The 20,111-nt window shown below is 40.3% G+C and overlaps 1 protein-coding gene across 8 annotated transcripts in view; it reads left to right on the forward strand.

The window, feature by feature from the left end:
• Positions 1–20,111, forward strand: part of mtd (TLD domain-containing protein mustard) — a 902,673-nt gene that overhangs the window by 734,784 nt on the left and 147,778 nt on the right. For all 8 annotated transcript variants that reach the window (XM_071599404.1, XM_071599399.1, XM_071599400.1 and 5 more), the window contains 2 exons: positions 16,818–16,903; positions 19,038–19,311. In XM_071599404.1, the coding sequence (XP_071455505.1) occupies positions 16,818–16,903; positions 19,038–19,311 (360 nt within the window). The remainder of the gene's footprint in view (positions 1–16,817; positions 16,904–19,037; positions 19,312–20,111) is intronic.

The raw sequence follows: 20,111 nt of genomic DNA on the forward strand, positions 1-20,111 counted from the left end.
ACTTTCCGGATGACCCTCGTATCTCCGGCTTTAATGTTTATCTTAACCTTCCCATTTCATGATAATCCCATTCCCTTCGCTCTCTTATAGTTAATTCTCATCCCATATTTCATTTGTCACACTGACTTTGCCATTTGCTAAGCAATGATTGTAATCCTTTGACGAACTTGTTATCTAACGCTTAACTCCCTATATATTACACCGCCACTACGTGTATCGCACCAATAATCCCCGCTATCTTTCCCTCTCTCCTTGCAAAGATATATCAAGTCTACAAGGTCTGTATCGTAAATTTTGTAGGACTGAGTCGATTAAAAAAATATATTACCAGAATTGATACATTAATTGAAAAGTCTTACCCTTGTGCGTCCACACACTGCTGCCACCGGGTTTTCCGAGCCTCATACGAATTCTCGAAAGCGACGCCTGGAATGCTGCTAAGTTCCCTCGTCACGGCTTGTTGTAACGCTTCCGCCGATCCGTGATAACGTCCTTACAGCATGGATTAGAGGCGGGGGAAAAGGAAGAAGTGTGGTCCAAAAAATTTGGATCCTCACTCACATGGTCGAGAAGTTCTTTTCAAAACCACGTGCGAGTTTCCTTTTGTTCGTCCGAGAGCACTCGCGGAACCAACTTCGCACACACCTTTCCCATGCCCATTTTTTCGGTCACAAGCCGATGACTATCACTTTTAGGAACGCCAAGTTCATCAGAAACCATGCGAACATTTAATTTGCGATCCCCGACCAACAAAACCTTCATTCTTGCAATTTTTTCGTCACTTTTTGAGGTCGAAGGGATTCCTGAACGTTCGGCGTCTTCAACATCTTTTCTACCCTCCCGAAACAACTTGTGCCACTCTAAAACACCCCATCTACCATGCTGTAATCACCGTAAGCTGCATTGAGCATGGCATGAGTCTTTTTCCCGGTGTTGTCCAGTTTCAGGCAAAATTTGATGGCGTAGCGCTGTTCCAATAACCGGTTCATGGCGGAGGAGCGTAACGTGGTCACGTTGTAGAGGTTTCACAAACGAACGACCCGCACTCCGCGAAGGCCGACTGCTACCAGCCTTCAGCCTTTCCTGAGACTCCCCTCCCTCGAACCCAGCCAGAGAAACCGCCGCTCGTCCGTCACCCTATCCGGGGGAAACTGTCATACTACTTTTGGGAAAGACCTTGTTTATATCTCTTCGCGCTCGGTGTTCTCTCACTGCCTTGTCTTCAGTATCGTCCTCACACTCCAAGTCCAAATTCGCGGCGTCCCTGCTGTCTCTTTTTCTGCTGCCATGCGCTAGGCTGTGCAAGGATTTCGAGTGGTGACGACTGCGTTACTTTGTCCTAGTACCATAAATGGTACCATTTTATAAATAAGAACACTTTTTGTGGTCAATTTGACTGTTTTAATGTTAAAAGGAAAGTATAAAATTCCTTCGAGCACTTAAGGCGTTCATTCGTATAGCTTGAATGATAATCCCTTGCTGTAAACATCATAATTAAGATTATGTATTGGGAATCGGTTTATTTATCAGAATGTAATAGTACAACGCGCGTTTCAACGCCTAAGCGACATCATTGGTTAAGATGCTGATAACGACACCTAGGTGTTACAACGCGCATTGCATACTATAATGAGTAAATATTTTGACAGTACGAAGAGTTTTCTTAATTATAAAAAATTCCACCACGTTTGGTCGTACTCGGTTGATTTAAATCCTACCACTCCTATCATTAGGTTAAAAATGTAATAACTATGTTATATTTTGTTTTGCATGTATAGTTTGTCTTTCTTATGACATTAAAATGTGTATTCAGCTCCTTTTTTAATTGCCGCATTCCTCTCCAATCTTCATCAATCAAAAGCGAAGATACTACTACGCAGTTTTTAAGACATTATCATCATTGTTATCCTAGTGCCATCCATTTACTTGGCATTCCAAAGACCTGTCCTCAAATAGTTATTTTCAAATTGCTGGCATGATATTATCCATTCTGTTCATGCTTCATTTTCTGCCAAATTTCATTTTCCTAATCGGTCGCATATTCTGCTAGGATCTGGGCAGAATTCACGGCTGGAATTTGCTTCGAACGGCTTATTACTTATATTTGCATTGATTTGTCATGTAGATAAACGCCCTGGAAAATGTCGCAACCAACCAATCATCTTGTTTTTCCACATGTTCCTAGTAGTTAATTAGAATCTGCGCACTTAACTCTGAAATAATAACTACGCAATGAACGTGACTCACACGGCCTACGGATTTGTCATCGTGTGACTATGGTTTCGTGTTTGGCGAAGAAATTCGCATCGGTTCTCATCCGAGGCCACTCAAATATTGAAGTTATAATCTGTCCGTTCACTTGCAAAAGTGAACGATAATGTATGACGCTTCCTCTCGGTGTTGCTAACTACATGTATGTTGTAAGTAATTGTTTGGGGATCGGAATGTATTTTTAGGAATTGGATCAGGATGCGATTGTTCTATTGCGTTTAATTTAGGAATCGAAGGATGGGGAAAGGGTACGGCAACATTTTTATTCGTTTTATCGTCAATCTCGTGACTTTAACTGAAATCGTTACGTATCCCCGTTGGATAGGAATTATTTCCTCTCCCAATTCTATCCTTGGCCTGAAAACCCTAAACGATGCCTTTTCTCGTCATATCCAATTCCTCCTCCGCTCCTCTTTGGAAATGGAAATGTTCTCTCCGTAATAGAGAGTTCGCAATCGTTGGAGTTTATTACTTCATTGAACTTTATAAGTGAGTTTTCTGTGCCCTCGATGGCAGTCTTAATGCTTAAAGGAAGTATAAAATGGCATTGTCCATTACAATCGTTCCGTATAGCTTGCATGATTAGTCCGAATTGTAAGGATCGTTCATTAATGTCAAAGGTATACGATAATTTATTATGCGAAAACGGTTTTCTCTCAATCGAAAGTCTGGCAAAATGCCGCTCTGGGAAATCCGATTTTTCATTTGTTCGGAACACATTCAAGTAATGTGACTGCAAATCCTGCGGACGCATTTCTACCGCTCACACCTTCCCCGTTGGGTCTCACTGCGTCTATGAATAGTTTGTTTTGATCTCCCATTAAGGTCAAGAGTTAAAAGGAAAGCGCAGTTTGTGTTTACTTTAACGAAAAGTAAGAAGCAAAACTCTTCCTTAGTCTGGGAAGGGATTATTTAAACCGATAATCGGCCCGGTATCATTAGAAAATCCTCTCAACAGAGCAGCATTATTGGATTTTGAAAGGCTTCATTTGGTTTTCAAATTCCCTCCGTGTCGACCCCGGTATGATGATATTAAATTTAAATGATATCAGTCGCTTAAAATCGAGCCGTTGAAATTTAGAGGAAGTCGACGGAACAGAATTCGCTCCCGCAAAAGATTACCGGGAAGGATGAACTTGGCCCTCCAGTACGATTTATCATTCATTTGCTGCGAACTGCTTGGCATAGCTTGGCATCCACACCGTTCAACTACATTAATCCTTACAAGTAGTCGCGAGTGCGTGGGGCCTTCGGGGCATCAGCCATTCATGCACATATTTGAGTTAATGCATGTGAACGAATATGTATTTGCTCATTTATCTACCTGGTGCCCTGAAAACCACCCGCTAGGGTGCGTGGAACCCTACACAACACTGCCAGAGATGCCCATAGGTAATTTATATATGGTGCATGTGAAAGTGATTATGTGATTCGATGCATTTGGAAATGTATGCTTGGCGGAATATTAAAATTGGTAACTTAATTAGTCATTGTTATGAGCTCAGGAGTAGAAAAAGTGACATCTGTTGTTGAGCACCAGTACTTAAAGCTAGGTAGAGCCCCTTGATAACTTATCGTAGGAAGATCATGTTGGCGTCTATTATTCCTTTTATGAAATTGTGTTCTATTTTGCAAGATTTTGTATGAAATTTTCAGTATTCGCTCGATTACTCAAGATACCCGAAGAACTCGGTTGCCGGAAATTCTCGTTGTATACGTGTCAATAAAATAAACGAATTATTATCAAGGTTCCGAGTGGAATGGGATAATAATTGCATAAGGGCGAAGTATGTCAATATATGTCGAATGGGATGTCAATATGTAAACTTTTGAATATTTTTTATTTTTAGTGTGCATACGCGGAAATATACATTTGAGGGAAATTTCTTTGGGTAGGAGATCGAAAGGATGACCCCAAGAACGGCCTACATACGGATGATAATTTAAGTGGCGTGCGCTTGGTATACGAAGAACGGTCCGAATGGAACACCATAGAGAAAAGAAGAACCAAATGGATTGGTCACACTCTTGAGGCACGATGGATTCGTTAAGAATACGATAGTAAAAGGAAAAATAGATGGAATAGTCCCAAGAGGAAGTCCAAGGGATAAGTACAGGGGACAAATATAGAAGAAAGTACATCGCAAAAAATACCAGGAAGTAAGCCAATTAGCATCAGATAGGGTAGATTGTAGGGCTACAGTCAACCAATGCTGATGATGGGCTTGGTATGCTAGTGCAAAGAGGCTCGCACGAAAGAAGAAATGAGAGCAGCGACATGGTTAAACCTTTCAGAGAATAAGCAACGTACAGAGTTCTATTTTTTATCTTGTTTCTTTGTCACTCGGAAAAACTTGAAATTTGTTTACCCATAGAAATCTTTTCTCAGCTCAGAAATAAACTTTTCAGTTTTGTTAACGTTATGTTGATTTATGAGCATAATAATTGGATTTATTTTATAAAATGCTCTCTTCGTACAGAGTCGTCATGATTATCCAATGTAATAACTTTTATGACAATACTCTCGAACTTATTCCAGGATGTAGTCGATTATCGATAAAGGCAGTCATATTAGGTAGTAATTTGGTAGAAAATTAGTTCGTGCGCACATTTCCAAGTTTAATTAGGATCTATCCAGAGTAACTTCCGTGTCTCTGGTTGGGCTGAAACTTATGAGTAAAAAAATGGCATAACTGCACAAAATGGTAAATTGAATAGAATTGAAAAAATTGGTTTTCCTACCACCTTTATGAATGTTATCTTGGATGTTACTTTTTATCATTGAAAATTTCTCTTGTAGCCTGTGTAAATCTCGTTCGAGCGATATTTTAATTACTATGAACTTATCAGCTGTGCGTCTACTAAGGAGACATAAATAGATAAATCTATCCGATAGGCTTCTCACAGAATATATGTATGGCGATAATGATTATTGGAAATAGTGTCTGCCAACAGGGAACGCATGAAAAAAACTCCGGGAATTTCGCTATTTCGGAAAGCTAGTTCTGGATGATTTGGAAAAATCGGTATTTGCCGAATTGCACGAAGAAAAGTTCCTCGCCTGTTATTTTCATATGCGTCGGAGAGAGACAGTTATTTCGCGCCTAGAGATGTCTCTGTTCTTCTTATACCTTGCCCCTCCATTGAGAGACGCTCCAGTAAGGTTCGGCACAGGTCGAGGCAGTCTTCCGCGCTTTACGTGAAGACAAGGACCTAAACATGTTCTTTTCTGAATATTTGAGGTTTAACTTAAAATAATTTTAAGTTTCGTTTTACTGTGGTGCCTGAATAATTATGATTTTTACGCATGTTTAACGCGAATGAAATTATAGTACTACTATTTATGGTACCGTTCTTTTTGATGAGTTCAAATTGTATAAATAAATATATTCATCACTCTTTTTCCCCGTATTATCGGCTTTATTTTCCTAGAAATCCTCGTAATATCAATAATATGCTAGACAATATCTGATCTGGGTTGCGTAGTTGACAATATTCAGGAATTTACGTATGATTCCGGCATACGGCAAGACACTCCCGTTATGCGCCCGATATTACGAGGGTCATCCGGAAAGTAGTACCCGTTCGTGAAATAGACACAAAAGTAAATATTAACAAACATAAAAAATTTTATTTGAAAGAGGATACTTTAAACTACTTCTCAACATAATCTCCAAGCAAATTAAGGCATTTGTCATAACGTGTGACAAGTTTCTGTATTCCTGCTGCATAGTCCTTCGCCGCCAGCTCATTGAGATACGCGAGGGACCCATCTTGCACAAATTTTTGCATAATGCAGATGGTGTTTAACAATTTCATGAACAATTGTTCGAGAAACATTGGGAAAATGCTCACAGATGTCATCAATTGTGACGCGCCGATCGTTCCTCACGAATTCGTCAACTGAGCTCACCAGTTGGTCTGTAATGACAGACGGTCTCTCCGAACGCTCATCGTCGTGTGTGTTCCCCCTCCCCATGTTGAAGTTGCGACACCACCGCCGAACAGACGACTCGTCCATTACATTGTCTCCATACACCTCCTTTAATTGGCGATGAATATCACATGGGCGAACGTTTCTTGCATTGAGGAATTTAATCACTGCCCTCACTTCACAACTGGCGGCGTTCTCAATTTTTTTAAACATTGTAAACAATCACAGAAACAACACAGGCAATGCTAGCGTCACGCAACTTGGCTCAGAGAAGGCAGACAAGCCACTGAAGCTATCTGACCTCGTCCAGCGGCTACTCGCGTCGTCAGCACTTCATGCGGCACGAACGGGTACTACTTTCCGGATGACCCTCGTACATACAATGAGCCTACCAACCGTCCATTGCATATAACGTAACTCATGACCGTTATTTGAACAAACATGGACTTGTTTGGTATTGTGAAACGCTGATTTCACAATAACAAAATATTTATTTGGTATTGTGAAATGGAAAACTAGAAATATTCCATGTAAAAACCTTAAAAACTCGGGGGATTTCTCGATAGTTGGCTGTCGGACACCCCTGTCTTGTTACCTTAAATGGTAGAATACCAAATAACAATAAATGCGTTACAAATCTGAGCGCCCATTATCGATTTGATGAATAGTCAAACATAGACTTGGCTCAAAATAAGACCTTATAAAACCTCACGGAGAAGAATTTGGGTCGAATGAACGCTGTCCCGAAGTAATTTGCGAAGAATGTGGCATAAACACGCTCTCCTCTAGTTTCCATGGCCAGCGATTGATGCATTAAAGAATAAAAACTCGGAACTGTGGATTTTAAGTGGTGACTGTAAAAATCATCGGTGGATCGTCTAGGTGAGCTTGTTGCGAAAATATTTTTGCCGAGTGGGTGTGGAGGGGGAATGAGGTTTGTGTTCGAAGGAGTCTGATCCCGCCCGCCGAGAGAGAGATGAATTTCGCAACCCTTGCCGTTTGGAAGCGAACTCCTTTAAGCCAGCCGATTGACGCAATCTTTAGAAGGCCAGGATGACGCTCCGCATTGCCCGGCCTATAGAATTGTCTCCCCGAGTGCATCGGGAGAACGCAGTCGGTCGGCCAAATGAAAAAAGGCTCTCTTCAAATCGAATGCGTTCCCCTGAAAGGGTTGAACAATCCCAAATCCGACCAAGGATTGAAATTATTTTTTTTGGTTGAATTGTGTGTTGATCCGTGTTTAGACTAATGTTTTAATTTGTCGAGTTTTATAAATTTTATTTATCAGAGCTGGGTTTGGAGATTGGCATCTTCAATTTTAATCAATGTTAAAGGGAAAAGCTCATTTTCAAGTTCATATCACCTTGAAAAAGTTCGATTCTGTCGATGTGCCTCGTTCGATTCCAAACGAATACTGTGGATTTGTGCATGCCAACTTTCAATTTCAATTTTAAATTTTTTATGGAATCTCAATGCATCATAATGTGGCGAAATTCCCTGAACGTGCTGGGGATGTTTAGGAAATGATTTATGAAACAAAATTAACGGTAAAAGATTTTTGATTCCAAACGTTTAGGGTAATTTTGTGGCATTAACTGGACATTGGTAACGATATCTGGTTGGGATGACAAACTCTTTGTTTTGCAAATCGGTGATTAAACTCCTGCCGAATGTAATTGTTCGCTTTATCTCCAGCTGTGGCACATCCTGCGAGTTGCCACGATAGTGCTTTGAAAGGTGTGTTACAACAAGAGGCGTAAATTATGATATGCAGTGTAACATAAAGGTATTCGTTTAAAAGCTGGTGGCTGAAAAAAAAACATTTTCGTCCTTTTTTTGCACTCGTCCCACTACTATCATTAAACCATTTTTGGAATAGGCATTAAACTTTTAAACGACAAGTTTTCTCCGTCGAGTCATAAAAGGTTTTCTGTGTCATCATCCGGTTCTGTCTTAGATAGGGCACTTTTACACTCAACTTGGGTCCGTCATTTTGTGATCAGAACAAAAGGCTCGAGCTTTTAAAGCATCGAGTTAAACCTCAGATAAGTTATCTTGAGTACAAGTAGAATGTTGATTATTTTCTAGCATTGCATGGAGATAATCGCAATTTTTGTCTTGAAGTTTTCCGTAATTTCATGCAAAGACACGTTCATATTCTGGTTTTCAACCTAGGGAAATATTAAAACTTTGTTTACCCTGTTGCCCAACTATTTTCTAGCTAGTAGATAATTTTCATATTTCAAATTTGCGTTTACCTATATAACTATTATATTAAGCGTTGTGCGGATGAATTTGTTTCAGCTTCAATACCGACTGAGTAGGTTAGTAAAGCGAAGTGACCCCCAAACACCTAATGATTGCTGGTTCGAATACCGCATCAGGCATGGTTACTGTATGACTTTGTGGCTCGACCTCTTAGAAACTAAATAAAAAACGTATTGTGGTTTATCGCGATATCAGAAGCTCACGGTCCATCATCATGGAAGACCTGAGAGCAAAAAAAAGAATGATTTTGTATGATTTATTGCATAGAACCCGACGGGAGTAAGTTAGAATAGATTGCCAAATCGTTCAATTCAAATGATGTTGGTTTTTCGATAGTTCTCCGTGTTTGATTCCTATTACCATTATCCAATCCAACTGCTGATGCTTCTTACATGATAGACGGGGTTGGATTGCGAGAAAAGTCATTTGTCCTTCAAATAGTTTTGCGTTATTAATATGGGAAGCCCCAGATTTCTTTTAAATATTTTTTAGAAGAATGAAAGATCGCGGTGAGACGTATCATAACAGCAGCTATTTAGGACGGGGAGGAGTGGTTGGAAGCGGGAGAGGGTAGAAATGGGAGGGGAGGTCTGCACGGGATGTTCGATGTCAGTGGCATTTCATTTTCCTGTTCATTTACAATTTAAAAGGGCAGGCATGACCATCGAATTACTCCTTTTTTGTCCAAGATGCCCTATCTCTCTATAAGTTCGTTAACAATCCCCGAATTCCCCTCAAGTGATTTTTCCTCAAAGGAATGCGTTCTAAGCTATCCAAATTCTTTCTTGGGACTGGGAATATAATGAAAGCTGTGATTGAGTGTAAAATACGCGAACACTCGTTATCCTAGAGTTCGCCTAACTTCCGCTGTAGCGAGAAGCGTTTTTTTTTCAATATTTAAATATGGCGTCATGGTATGCAAAAGCATCGTCTAATCATCCGTTTTTTTCCAACAGCGTGGTTAAAAATATTTTTTTAAATCATCCTCGCTCGAGTGAAACACGCGGTGGCGGTGTTATGGGTGGGGGTGACGTTATGACGAAGGCCGAACCAGTCAGTTCCATCGGGCGGAAATTGCATCGGTAATTTTCCATTGGATAAAATATACCCTCTGTACAGAAGCGTTCTCGGCGATCATGGAACCATGGCGTTACACGTTACGTTAAATGTGTACGTCAACAAGAAAACAATGGTGAAGAGTAATAGAAATATCAACTTTCTAGTGTACGTGTATTTGGTCATTGAGAAAAAATTAGGGGACCTTAGAACTTGAAGGCATCTTATAAGCTTTCTATTATACGTTTCAATGAAAGTCATCGACCAGATTGAATTATTAAAAAAACAATGATTAAGCATTCCCGAATTTTTAGATGTCTATATCCCAACAAATAAAATGCGTGGTTCATTTCTTTTATTCCCGGTTTATTTCATATTCCGCCGTTTGGATCGTTTGTATGGAGAGTTTTATTTTTTGGTTTGTTTTTGAGCATTCGTGCCTGCAACATAAATGGAAAACTCCTTAGGTCGTAAATGGTGCCACACGTGGAAAAATATGAATGGGGTGAAATTCAAATTTACCGAATGACTACATTCACACCATCTCCGCGAAGTAGTTTACGAGGGTGTTATAAAGACAAACGCCCGGGGCCAACTCCGTGAGGAAAATACCAAACCACGCACAAAATGACGCAAAGCACAGGCTGTGGTCTATGGTCCTGTCAAATCAAAATGAGATAAAATCACAAGTGATGAGGTTCGAATAAACGTATTTCGTCCACAAGACGGCCCTCTACAGCGAAAAGGAGTAACCACTACAACACAAATTAGAGACGAAAAATGGGTGAGACATGCTGATGTTTATAGGAAGAGAGAAGGTGATTACAACTCGATTTTTTTACGGTATGAAGGACTTTTCTCTTTTGTTATTCACGTCGTATGAGCTCACCTCAGTTTGTTATATTCATCACATCATTCACATTGTTTTATCGTTTGGAAATATTTGAAAATTTACTTTGCGACATTCATCTGTTTTGAGTTCATTGTTCACTGTTGTGATTGTTTAAATTTCTTGTTTTGTTTCATTGTTTCGGATATTGGTGTTGTGTCCGTTTCATCAGCCTTTGTGGTATGTGTCTAGTGTTCAATGAATGGGTTTTTAAATTTCTATTGATGTCTGTTTCATAGTTAAATAGACCTCTGCTTCTCTCTAATTCTCCCGGTGAAAACTCAATTAGCGCTTTGTTGCTTCACCGACAGTCGGGTTTGAGGTCCAGCGGAAGTCAGATCGAGGGCAAAGTGTTGTTAGAAGTGCCTCGCGAATGCCCAAGAGCTCGCGGAGGGTTTTCCGCTCGAAGGCCTTGGCAGCTGCTATATCCGTTGGCGATAATTCAGGCATGATTAATGGAAATGAAAGGAAATCGACTTTCATTTCGCGATCAGTCGCATATGAGCGGAATATTTGGGTTTATTTATGTCCATAAAGGGTGAAGGAAATCGCTCAACTCGACACGTGTTCGGCCGTTTGATTACGCTACCACTTGATGCATCATGACGTGCCATGGGTTATTGACACGGCGTTTGATAACCTCCCACGGAATGGAAAGGGATACTATTCACCTTCATATCGGTAACGTCGCTCTTGCGGTGTATTAAAATATCGCCTCCGCAGGGCTCGAGACGTTTGTAATGACAGTTGATTCAACTCCCGTAATTGTGTCATTCCACGCTGGTTTCGCTAAAGGCGGCCATTAGGCGCGCGAAAATTGAGAACTACCATTTGAACGAATCATCCGAAACCAATTGTTGCGTCAGATTTTAATGTCGATTGTAAATGGAACTTTTTATGTAATAATTCGGCCTATTACGTTCATTCTGCTGTCCGACAATACTTCTAAAAAATATTCAAAATACAGTTTGCGATTAACTTCTCGCAATATTTTAAAGAATCGTGCAATATTTCCATTATATTTGGAATACGGAAACACGTATGTTATGGTTCTCATTGTTTTCTTTTTATGTCTGGGTGCCGATTAAGGAATTTCTTATTCTTAACATGAAAAGGCGTCCAGTGTTGCCAATTTTTGAACCTCATGGCCTTCTGTTTCGAAGAGCAGGTCATTGTTTACGCAAAAATACGACGACAATAAATGTCGTTTCGCACGATAATTGTCAATCGAAAAGTAAACTGATTTGTCCTTTGGTCTCCTCGCATATTTGAAATGCAGTGGAAATAAGACGCGGTACGGTGATCTAAAAAAATACTCGTTATGACTCTTCACGCGCGGAAAAATCTTCGCCGAATCACGAGCGAATACGGAAAATGTTTCTGAACGGTCCCGTTTACACACGTAAACCTCACCCCTCCATCCAGAAAAACCAGCTATTAATGTTATCTTTATTCCAGAAGGAACTCTTTGACTTTTTCCTGCACGAAAATTTTTCATTTTTGTATGTTGTTTTTCTTGCTCATAACGCTTTTTCACGCTTGGTTTTTCAAATCCCTAATTTCATTTCGCAATTAGTTTTATTCATTTGTGGGCCCTTATCTCTCAATTATTTAGCTTGTTATTCTTTCATGGTGGGTCGCGGTAGTCCAGGGGTTAGAGCGTTGGACTACTGACCCGAGGGCCCGGGTTCCATTCCCACTCTGGGCACCTGCAGCTCCACCCAATCTATGTGATTTTTCGGGTACCATATCTTCCTGGGAAACCATAACCGGCACAGGGAAAGGAACCCCCTCCCTGATGTGTGAATTTCACACACCGCATAGGGCTTAGTGCTTGGTGAACTCTATCATCACCCACCTAACCGACCTTCGGGTTGGTTATTGTATTTTATGGTTCTATTCTTTCATGGACATGAACAGTCATTAATTAGCGAATGGCACTTCTCTATTTGAATCAGGATTTGCATTAAGAAACGGTTACCTATCCAACTTTTGACGTGTCCCGATTTGTCCATGAAAACAAAAGAAGAGTGAATTCCTTGAATAATTTTTATAGTCATTAGCGCAATTGGGGATAGGCAAGTAATTAACTGTGGGTAGGGTTTGGTGGAGAGAAATCCGGCTTCGCCATCAGACCACACTCTCAACGAAAGGCGCCAAGGGGTCACACAATTCAACGTCCCATCCGACAGACGGCGTTCAACACTTGAAGTGCCCTCCACGTGACGCCCAAGTAAGGATAGGGATACCAATGGGAAAAAAATCCGTTACTCCACAAAAAATCCTCAAAATTGAACTGGCCTTAAGAGTCCGCACGTTTTCTAGCGCCGATCTTTCCCGTTACCGCGATAATCCCCCGCAAAACGGCGGTGGGGTCACTGGGAGATTACCCTGCGGCACCTCCGGGATTCGAGAGAATCGAGGGCAATGGATATGATAGTCGCCACATGCTCCCATCTACATTCATTAATATAAGAAAATTTTCTCTTTTTTCTACGGAGGCCGTAATTATGCATACCTGCTGGGGGACCATTTAGGTGTTATTTCGATCGAAAATATCCTCAAATCGAAAGCCAAAGATCCGCCAATTCATTTCGAACCTGCCTCTCTTTTAATTTGTGGAATAGGTTTCATTGAATTGGTCCATGCGGTTGTAAAATAACTGAGCCACCTGCGGAATTTAATTCGTGCCACATGTTTGTTGCGGAGGAATTGGAACTACGTTTTTTTTTTGGCTGGAATGGTTGACCAATGCCAATGCTGCCGGGTGACAATACTAATGGGTAGACACCACTCCACATTTGCAGTAAGCTTAGCCAATGAAATCGTCGAGTGCCTACATTATTGAAATATTACTGTTTCCTATTGCCGTGTGCATTCCCCAAAGAGTCGTTGAAAGTTTGTGGAAAAATGCGGAGTCCACGATAAATAGTATTTGCAAGAGGAATTCCCTCTCACACATGCGAGTAGTAAGAGTGTTTTTACACTTTGGGGTAAATTCCGCCTTTCTTATTTTCAATGCCAGACGGTCATGGTCTTGATCGGAAAAGCTTTCTGTTGCATTCCAAGTTTCATTTCCTTCAATTCGTTTGATGCAAAAAAACGAGAGCGTTTTCGGATGCAGGAAGAATCCAGTTCTCGCCCTCGTCTGGATGAATTCCAAAGGATATCGTTCGTTCGATCAAGGAAAAAAAAGTTGTTAGAACCGGATGACCAGAATTCCAATTAAATGGTTCAATTTCGGACTAACTTCCTTAACCCGCGAAGTTTTGATCGATCATTTTCATTTCATAGATTCAAGGGAACCGGTTTAAAGAAGTAATCAGTGACAATGGGGTTGAAAGAGCGGGCGTGAGGCGCACTCGAAAAGGAAAGGATGGATAACACCCCAGAAGTCCCAAGTCCCTGGTTAATCTTAGGACGATCATCGTCCTTATCCTCACCATCATACACCCGTAAACTCAGTCTTATTTGCTGTTGACGACAGATAATCCATAATGTCGCCACTCGGCGATTGCTATCCGAGGAGCTCCAGCGGTTTGACAGTTATTGCGTTCAATGTATCAGCAAGCAAGGAATATGGACATATCTTCACTAACGGCTGGTAAATGCGCATGCGCGTAAACTGGCGACATCTTTTTCATGTCGTGCTGCGCCTTTGTGGTGTGAGATATTGTTGAAATGTTAATCAGTCCGTGAAAAAATACATTTCATTTTGATTTTGTTTTTAGTTTTGTACGAGTAGTATATATATATATATATATATATATATATATATATATATATATATATATATATATATATATATGTATGTATGTATGTATGTATGTATGTATGTATGTATGTATATGTATGTATGTATGTATGTATGTATGTATATATATGTATGTATGTATGTATGTATATATATATGTATGTATGTATGTATGTATATATATATATATATGTATGTATATATATGTATGTATATCTATACATACACATAGGTTTAAGAGACAGGAATTTTTAATGCTTCATTCTTAGTGCGTACACATTTTTGCGTGAATGCTTGCATCATATTTACGCATCTCAGCTCGTAGATTTTATATTTGTAATTATTTTTTTGTTCGATAAAATTTCTTTGTGTACGAGTATCGCGCATAAAGATAGCGTACTGTAATGAGTACAAATAATATTATTTATTGATCGAATTGCATTCGTGAGAGGACATCATTCTGACAGTTACCAGTACAATGTTAGCTCTTTACTCTATTATGTTTGACCTGATCCAACACACACACACAGCAAATAATTTTAAATGCATCATATTTTTCATGTACAAGTATATTTAAAATCAAAACAAAAAAGCTTATGGCTTAAGAGATACGTAACATCTACTCATTCAAGGAAGTTGCTTTTTTAAATTAATATCAAATAATTTTTTTTTCTTTATGTCCATAATTACTGGAGAAAATTCAGTGGAATCGACACATTTCAATCAGCCTGTCAAATAAATTCATCTACGAGTAATCTATGGGTAGGTTGTTTAGTTATTTGTAGGTTGTTAAGTATTTCCTCCGAGCATGAGGGTACAAAAATTGAGATGAATTTTCAGAGTTTTTGCCAGCTGAGCAATTTGGTATAGGCGCCACTGTCAAACATATCACAGACTTAATGTATTTTCCGAATGCGAACGATGTATTTTGGCATTTTTTTCTCGATTTTTCTCGAAATATTCCAGGTACGTACAGACTGAGCATTACTGTGGAATGAGGCCGCGAACTTTTATGATGATTCAAGTCAGCGTCAATATTGGCGTTATGTTCATGCGAAATTCTGTGAATAAAATACTAAAATAAAAGTTCATGATGACGTAAGAAAAATTGGTAGAGAGATGGGATTTATGTTTCGTACGTTCATAATGTGCTATTAATCCGTAGGCGTAAGTAAGGAGTCACGAACGATTCGAATCCGTCGCTCCGTTTGAGCAATAACATCCAAATCTTGCGGCATTCGTATTTGCAGCGATTGACTCCTTTCTTCTAAAATGGAAAGTATCTGCCTGTGAAAATGCCAGACAAGCCGCCGTGAATCTAATTGTTTGATGATAACGAAGGGGTAAAACTCGTAGTCTTATATCCTCTTAAAATGGTCACAGTAATGAAACTCGAGCGAAAGTATATTTACATTTCATCATAAAATGAGGGAAATGAAAAATCATGTATCGGTTTCAATAAATCATTAATCCATAACGCATATAGAGACATAAACCCTTGAATGCTGACGGAGTTGGTACTCCCAACAATACTCCCGTCCACTACGAGTGCTTGGAAATCTGTGTAATTTTAATTCTTTTTTAATCTAAGATTAATGAAAAATTCGTAAAGCATCAGCCATCTTGATTTATCTCCTAATGAGGGAAAGCTTTCAAATTTTATACCATTAAACTTGGTGGGAGTGTCTGGAGCTTTCTTTTGTTCGTTTAAGCGGTGCGTTAATAAGTTTCCTGGTACATTGCGTGTTTACCTGATATAAAAGAGGAAATTGTAACCTGGGATAAAAACAAACACAAACCTATTATTCACGAGATAGGTATATCAAGGTACGCAAATGCACGCGAGGTGAAAACACGTAACAGAAAGAAAGTACGTGAAGCCTTTCACGTTGAGGGGACACTTATCCTGCCTTAAATTGAATTTGAAATGTAATGTTGTCCTCGTGTGCGTATGATTTCACGCTGTCGCTCATGAAATGTAACGCTGAATCTACCTGATTTTTATGATCTTCTTATTTTTAATAAATTCCTTTAGGTCTTGCTATAACCTTCAACGGTCACTTGACCGCGATTTTGTGTATATTTGTGGGAAAAGTGGGGGATCGAGATGGTGCGGGGGCTAACGTACTGGCTTCCCACCATGAGGGCGCGGGTTCAAATCCCGGCGGTGTTGAATATTTTTCAGAGGTATCTCGATCCCTACTTGAGGTGCTTTGTGGAGGGCACTTTGAGTGAGTACGCCGTCCGTCGGATGGGACGTTAAACTGCGGACCCCTTGGCGCCTTTCGTAAAGAGTAGGCTAATGCCGACGCCGGGTTTCTCTCCACCCTTCATCCTTTCCTATCCATCCCCTATGGCGCAAATGACCTTAGCTGTCGGTCGCCTCCCCTCAAAACTACTACTACTTGTGGGAAAAGTGCTAAACTCACTATATCCAATTCCTACTTGTTGAGCCGGACAGGTGATATGAATTTCCGGTGTTAATTATTGCCACCCTTTCGTTTGCGTCTTAAAACTTTCATTATCTAACTTGTTCCAAGGGCACCTAGAACCTGTTGAGAACCAGTAATATATATATTTGCCCTTTTCACATTCGGATTTTGCCTCTTGAGTTGATTGTTCTTTTTTTACTCTTCCCTTTACAGAACCGGCAGATGGCGTTAAAGAGGTGTGCCTCACTGAGAGGAAGATGGGCAAGAACGCGCAACCGATGAACACCATCACGTACACGGTAAGTACACTCTCCCATCTTCTTCATCTCCTCTGCCAAAACTCATTCGAAATTTTTCCCGTACGACCATCTTCCCATCTCGGCCGAGTTTGTTTTTTGCCAGCCTTCCATGATGAGGATCTTCGATGGTTACCAATGACATGGGATTGCCTGAAAGGATTTTTTTTCTATAATTATTATAACCAGCGGAGAAAAAGGAAAACAATAGAATTGGATCGTAAGCAATGAAGTATAAAGCATCATTTTGGTGGAGAGAAAACCGAAGTTCTGGCCATTGTAGGGATAAGGTTAGCGAGAGTAATTCAAAGGAGAGAGGGAAAATGAATTTGAGGCATATTGCAAGCCGATAAAATTTTATAAAAACTAAGATTAAGGGGAATATTTTGCGTAACAGAGACAGATGCAGGAAGAAAATGGACACATACGAGTACGGGATGAATGCGGTCAGGAAGTATGTAGAGTTGAAGATGAGTTTAATGCTAGAGTGGCCGTGTTTATTTTTAGTCCATCGGTCGATCAAAAACATGTCTTGATCCGTACACTACATTTCGTAATAATACTATGCCCTATATTCTAGCGTGAAGAGAGTCTAGCAAAATGACTCATTAAAAATACGAACTACAGGGCCTGGCCAAAAAATAAGTACTATCATTATTCGTAATTTTTTGACGAAAAATGCAACAAATACCATCCAACAGCCACCGAATTCACCTGATTTGGCTCCCTGTGACTTCTTTCTGTTCAATCGAGTTAAAAAACCATTACGGGGAACGCGTTTTAGCAGCCGAGAGGAAGTAATGGAAAAATCGCAGGAAGCACTGATGGACATACCGAAAACCGACCGTAACTTTTGCAAATGTCAAGTTATGACACTAAGATTTAAAGGGAATATCAACAACAGATGTACCAATTTAACAAAAAAAAACAGAACTCAAATCGGAACGATGGGAGCGCCACACGGTGGTTATTCCGGGAACTTTTCGATCAAGGTAGTATAATAACCCTGGGGGAAAAATTATTTGCAGGTCAAAGTACAAATATTAAAATTCTGCAAAAAAGTACCCTTGTGCATCGAGGCACCAATGCCAACGCCTCTGCCAGTCGCAGTGGTTTGATTATTTTTTTCCAATTTCGGATGGCTCTTTCGAATAAAAGTGAAATTCATTTATGAAGAAAGATAACCTTTAAAAATATCTAATAAGCATTCGTAATCAATCCGATTGTTTTGTTATCATAGAATAACGAGGATGAAAATCCAATTGGGAATGCGAAATTTTTCTATTAAAAAATCCAATTAATATTTTGTGTTGGTCAGTTTATGAAATATATGTGTTGCATGGAAATTTCATTTTGATTGTACTCGTCGATTTTTCGTGTGGAAAGGAAATAAATACATACAATGCAAATCAAATGCACAACTACTCTTCGATTTAATTAATTTGATGAGATGGAAGTAAATGGTACAATTACATATTACGAGTATACCCGAAATTAATGAATTATTAATAATAATACTACATCAGACGAACTCATGTCTTCTAGATTGGGTATGTGTTTGATAATATGGCTAATATTTAAAATCGGCCCCTCATTCTTGAAAGTCATGGCCAGGCAATGTTTGTAAGGATAAAAAGCAACAAAGATAAATGACTTAGGTCATCAACTCTTGCATATAAATGAAGTTTGTTGACCCTTCATTGAAGGGTTAACAAATAAATTTCGAGAACTTTCGAGAAACGAAACTGATCATACATCATGAAGACTACAGCTGCAATTTGAACTTCGATTGGAGTTAGTAGTAGTATTTAGGGGAGGGGACCGACAGCTGAGGTAATTTGCGCTTGGAGTTAGCCAAACCTGCTTAGTGATAATTACTTATCTCAACTTAAGTTACCCTCCTGGCATCAGGTGAATGGGTATATACATTTAATTTTCTAAAAGTGTAGCAACTTTTGAGGAGACGCGTCTTCGGAATCAACCGCGCGTCGATATCTTTCTCCACCGCCTTCGCCTCCCAAAAGATAAAATCTCCCATGTTATAAGAACCTTTATTCCCTGTTTATACATGAAGCCTATGGACTATATCTGCAGAATGGAATTGATCCACGTGACGAATCGTCACGCTGTTTTGCAGGTGGAGGCGTCGGACACTCTGACGTCGGTCGCCGCCAGGTTCGACACCACGCCCTCCGAGCTATGCAAGCTCAACCGTCTGGCCTCCCGCCTCATCTTTCCGGGGCAGCTGCTGTACGTGCCCGCCAAGGGGGGCGGGGACGACGGCGAAGAGAGTGCGGACGGGGGCGGAGGCGAGGAGGGCGGCTCCGGGGGCCGCAGGCGGAGCTCCGGATCCTCCGTCACCACGCCCACCGGGGAGAGAAGGCCTGGGGACGAGGCGGAGGAGGAAAAGGGTTAGTGGCCCAGCATCCCTCTCCCCGACCCTTCCAACCCAGTCCCTCCTCAAACCCCTTCTGCCCCCCGTTGCTTCCGAGGGATTTGATTCATGCATATGCAGAATGCATAGACATATTCTGTTCCTAAATATTAGATGTTGGTAACGCAGAAGCGGCTCGCTCCAATGCATTTTTAAGTTTCCTCGAAATCTTTCGCCTGTCCGCGAGCATGCGCTTTGAAGCGTACCGTTTTAAAGTTTCGCAAATTCGTGATTGCTGAAAATAGCTTATGGCTTCATTACGTGAAAATCTTTTATGTTGAAAGGTATGACAAAACTCACTGCAGTTTCCCCTTGTGCAATTTATTTGTCACAGCCGAGTTCTTTTTTTTTTTTGCTGTGTTGTGTGTCAATGTTGGGAATCACAGTGTGTTGTTTTTATATCCTTCAAGGGTTTTGTAATTGTGGAATAGTGCAACAATTTCAGTGTGTGAAAACCATTCGTCTTGACCGGGATGAATGAAGGATCGCGAACGATTTTTACACTTTTAAATTGTTGCATTGAAATGCATATTAGCGGATGACTCCGTCAAAAGTTACTGTTGGGGCATCTCCCGCAGTTTCATGGGATTTTAGTATAAGATTGAAGCCCTGGTGACAATCAAAAAAGCCTCGGCATTGGAGTGCTGGCGTCACAGCCTTGGCAAATACCGGTTTGTTTTCAACGAACAGGATATTTCAAGGCCATGACGTGATAACCTGTGTTGATTTGTTCAACAATTCCGGTCCTTCCCGAATGAACCACCTACTATTTTATGT

The sequence above is a fragment of the Hetaerina americana genome, unplaced genomic scaffold (genome assembly GCF_022747635.1).
Source record: "Hetaerina americana unplaced genomic scaffold, ioHetAmer1.1.p SCAF_11, whole genome shotgun sequence".
In the NCBI taxonomy this organism is placed as follows: Eukaryota; Metazoa; Arthropoda; class Insecta; order Odonata; family Calopterygidae; genus Hetaerina; species Hetaerina americana.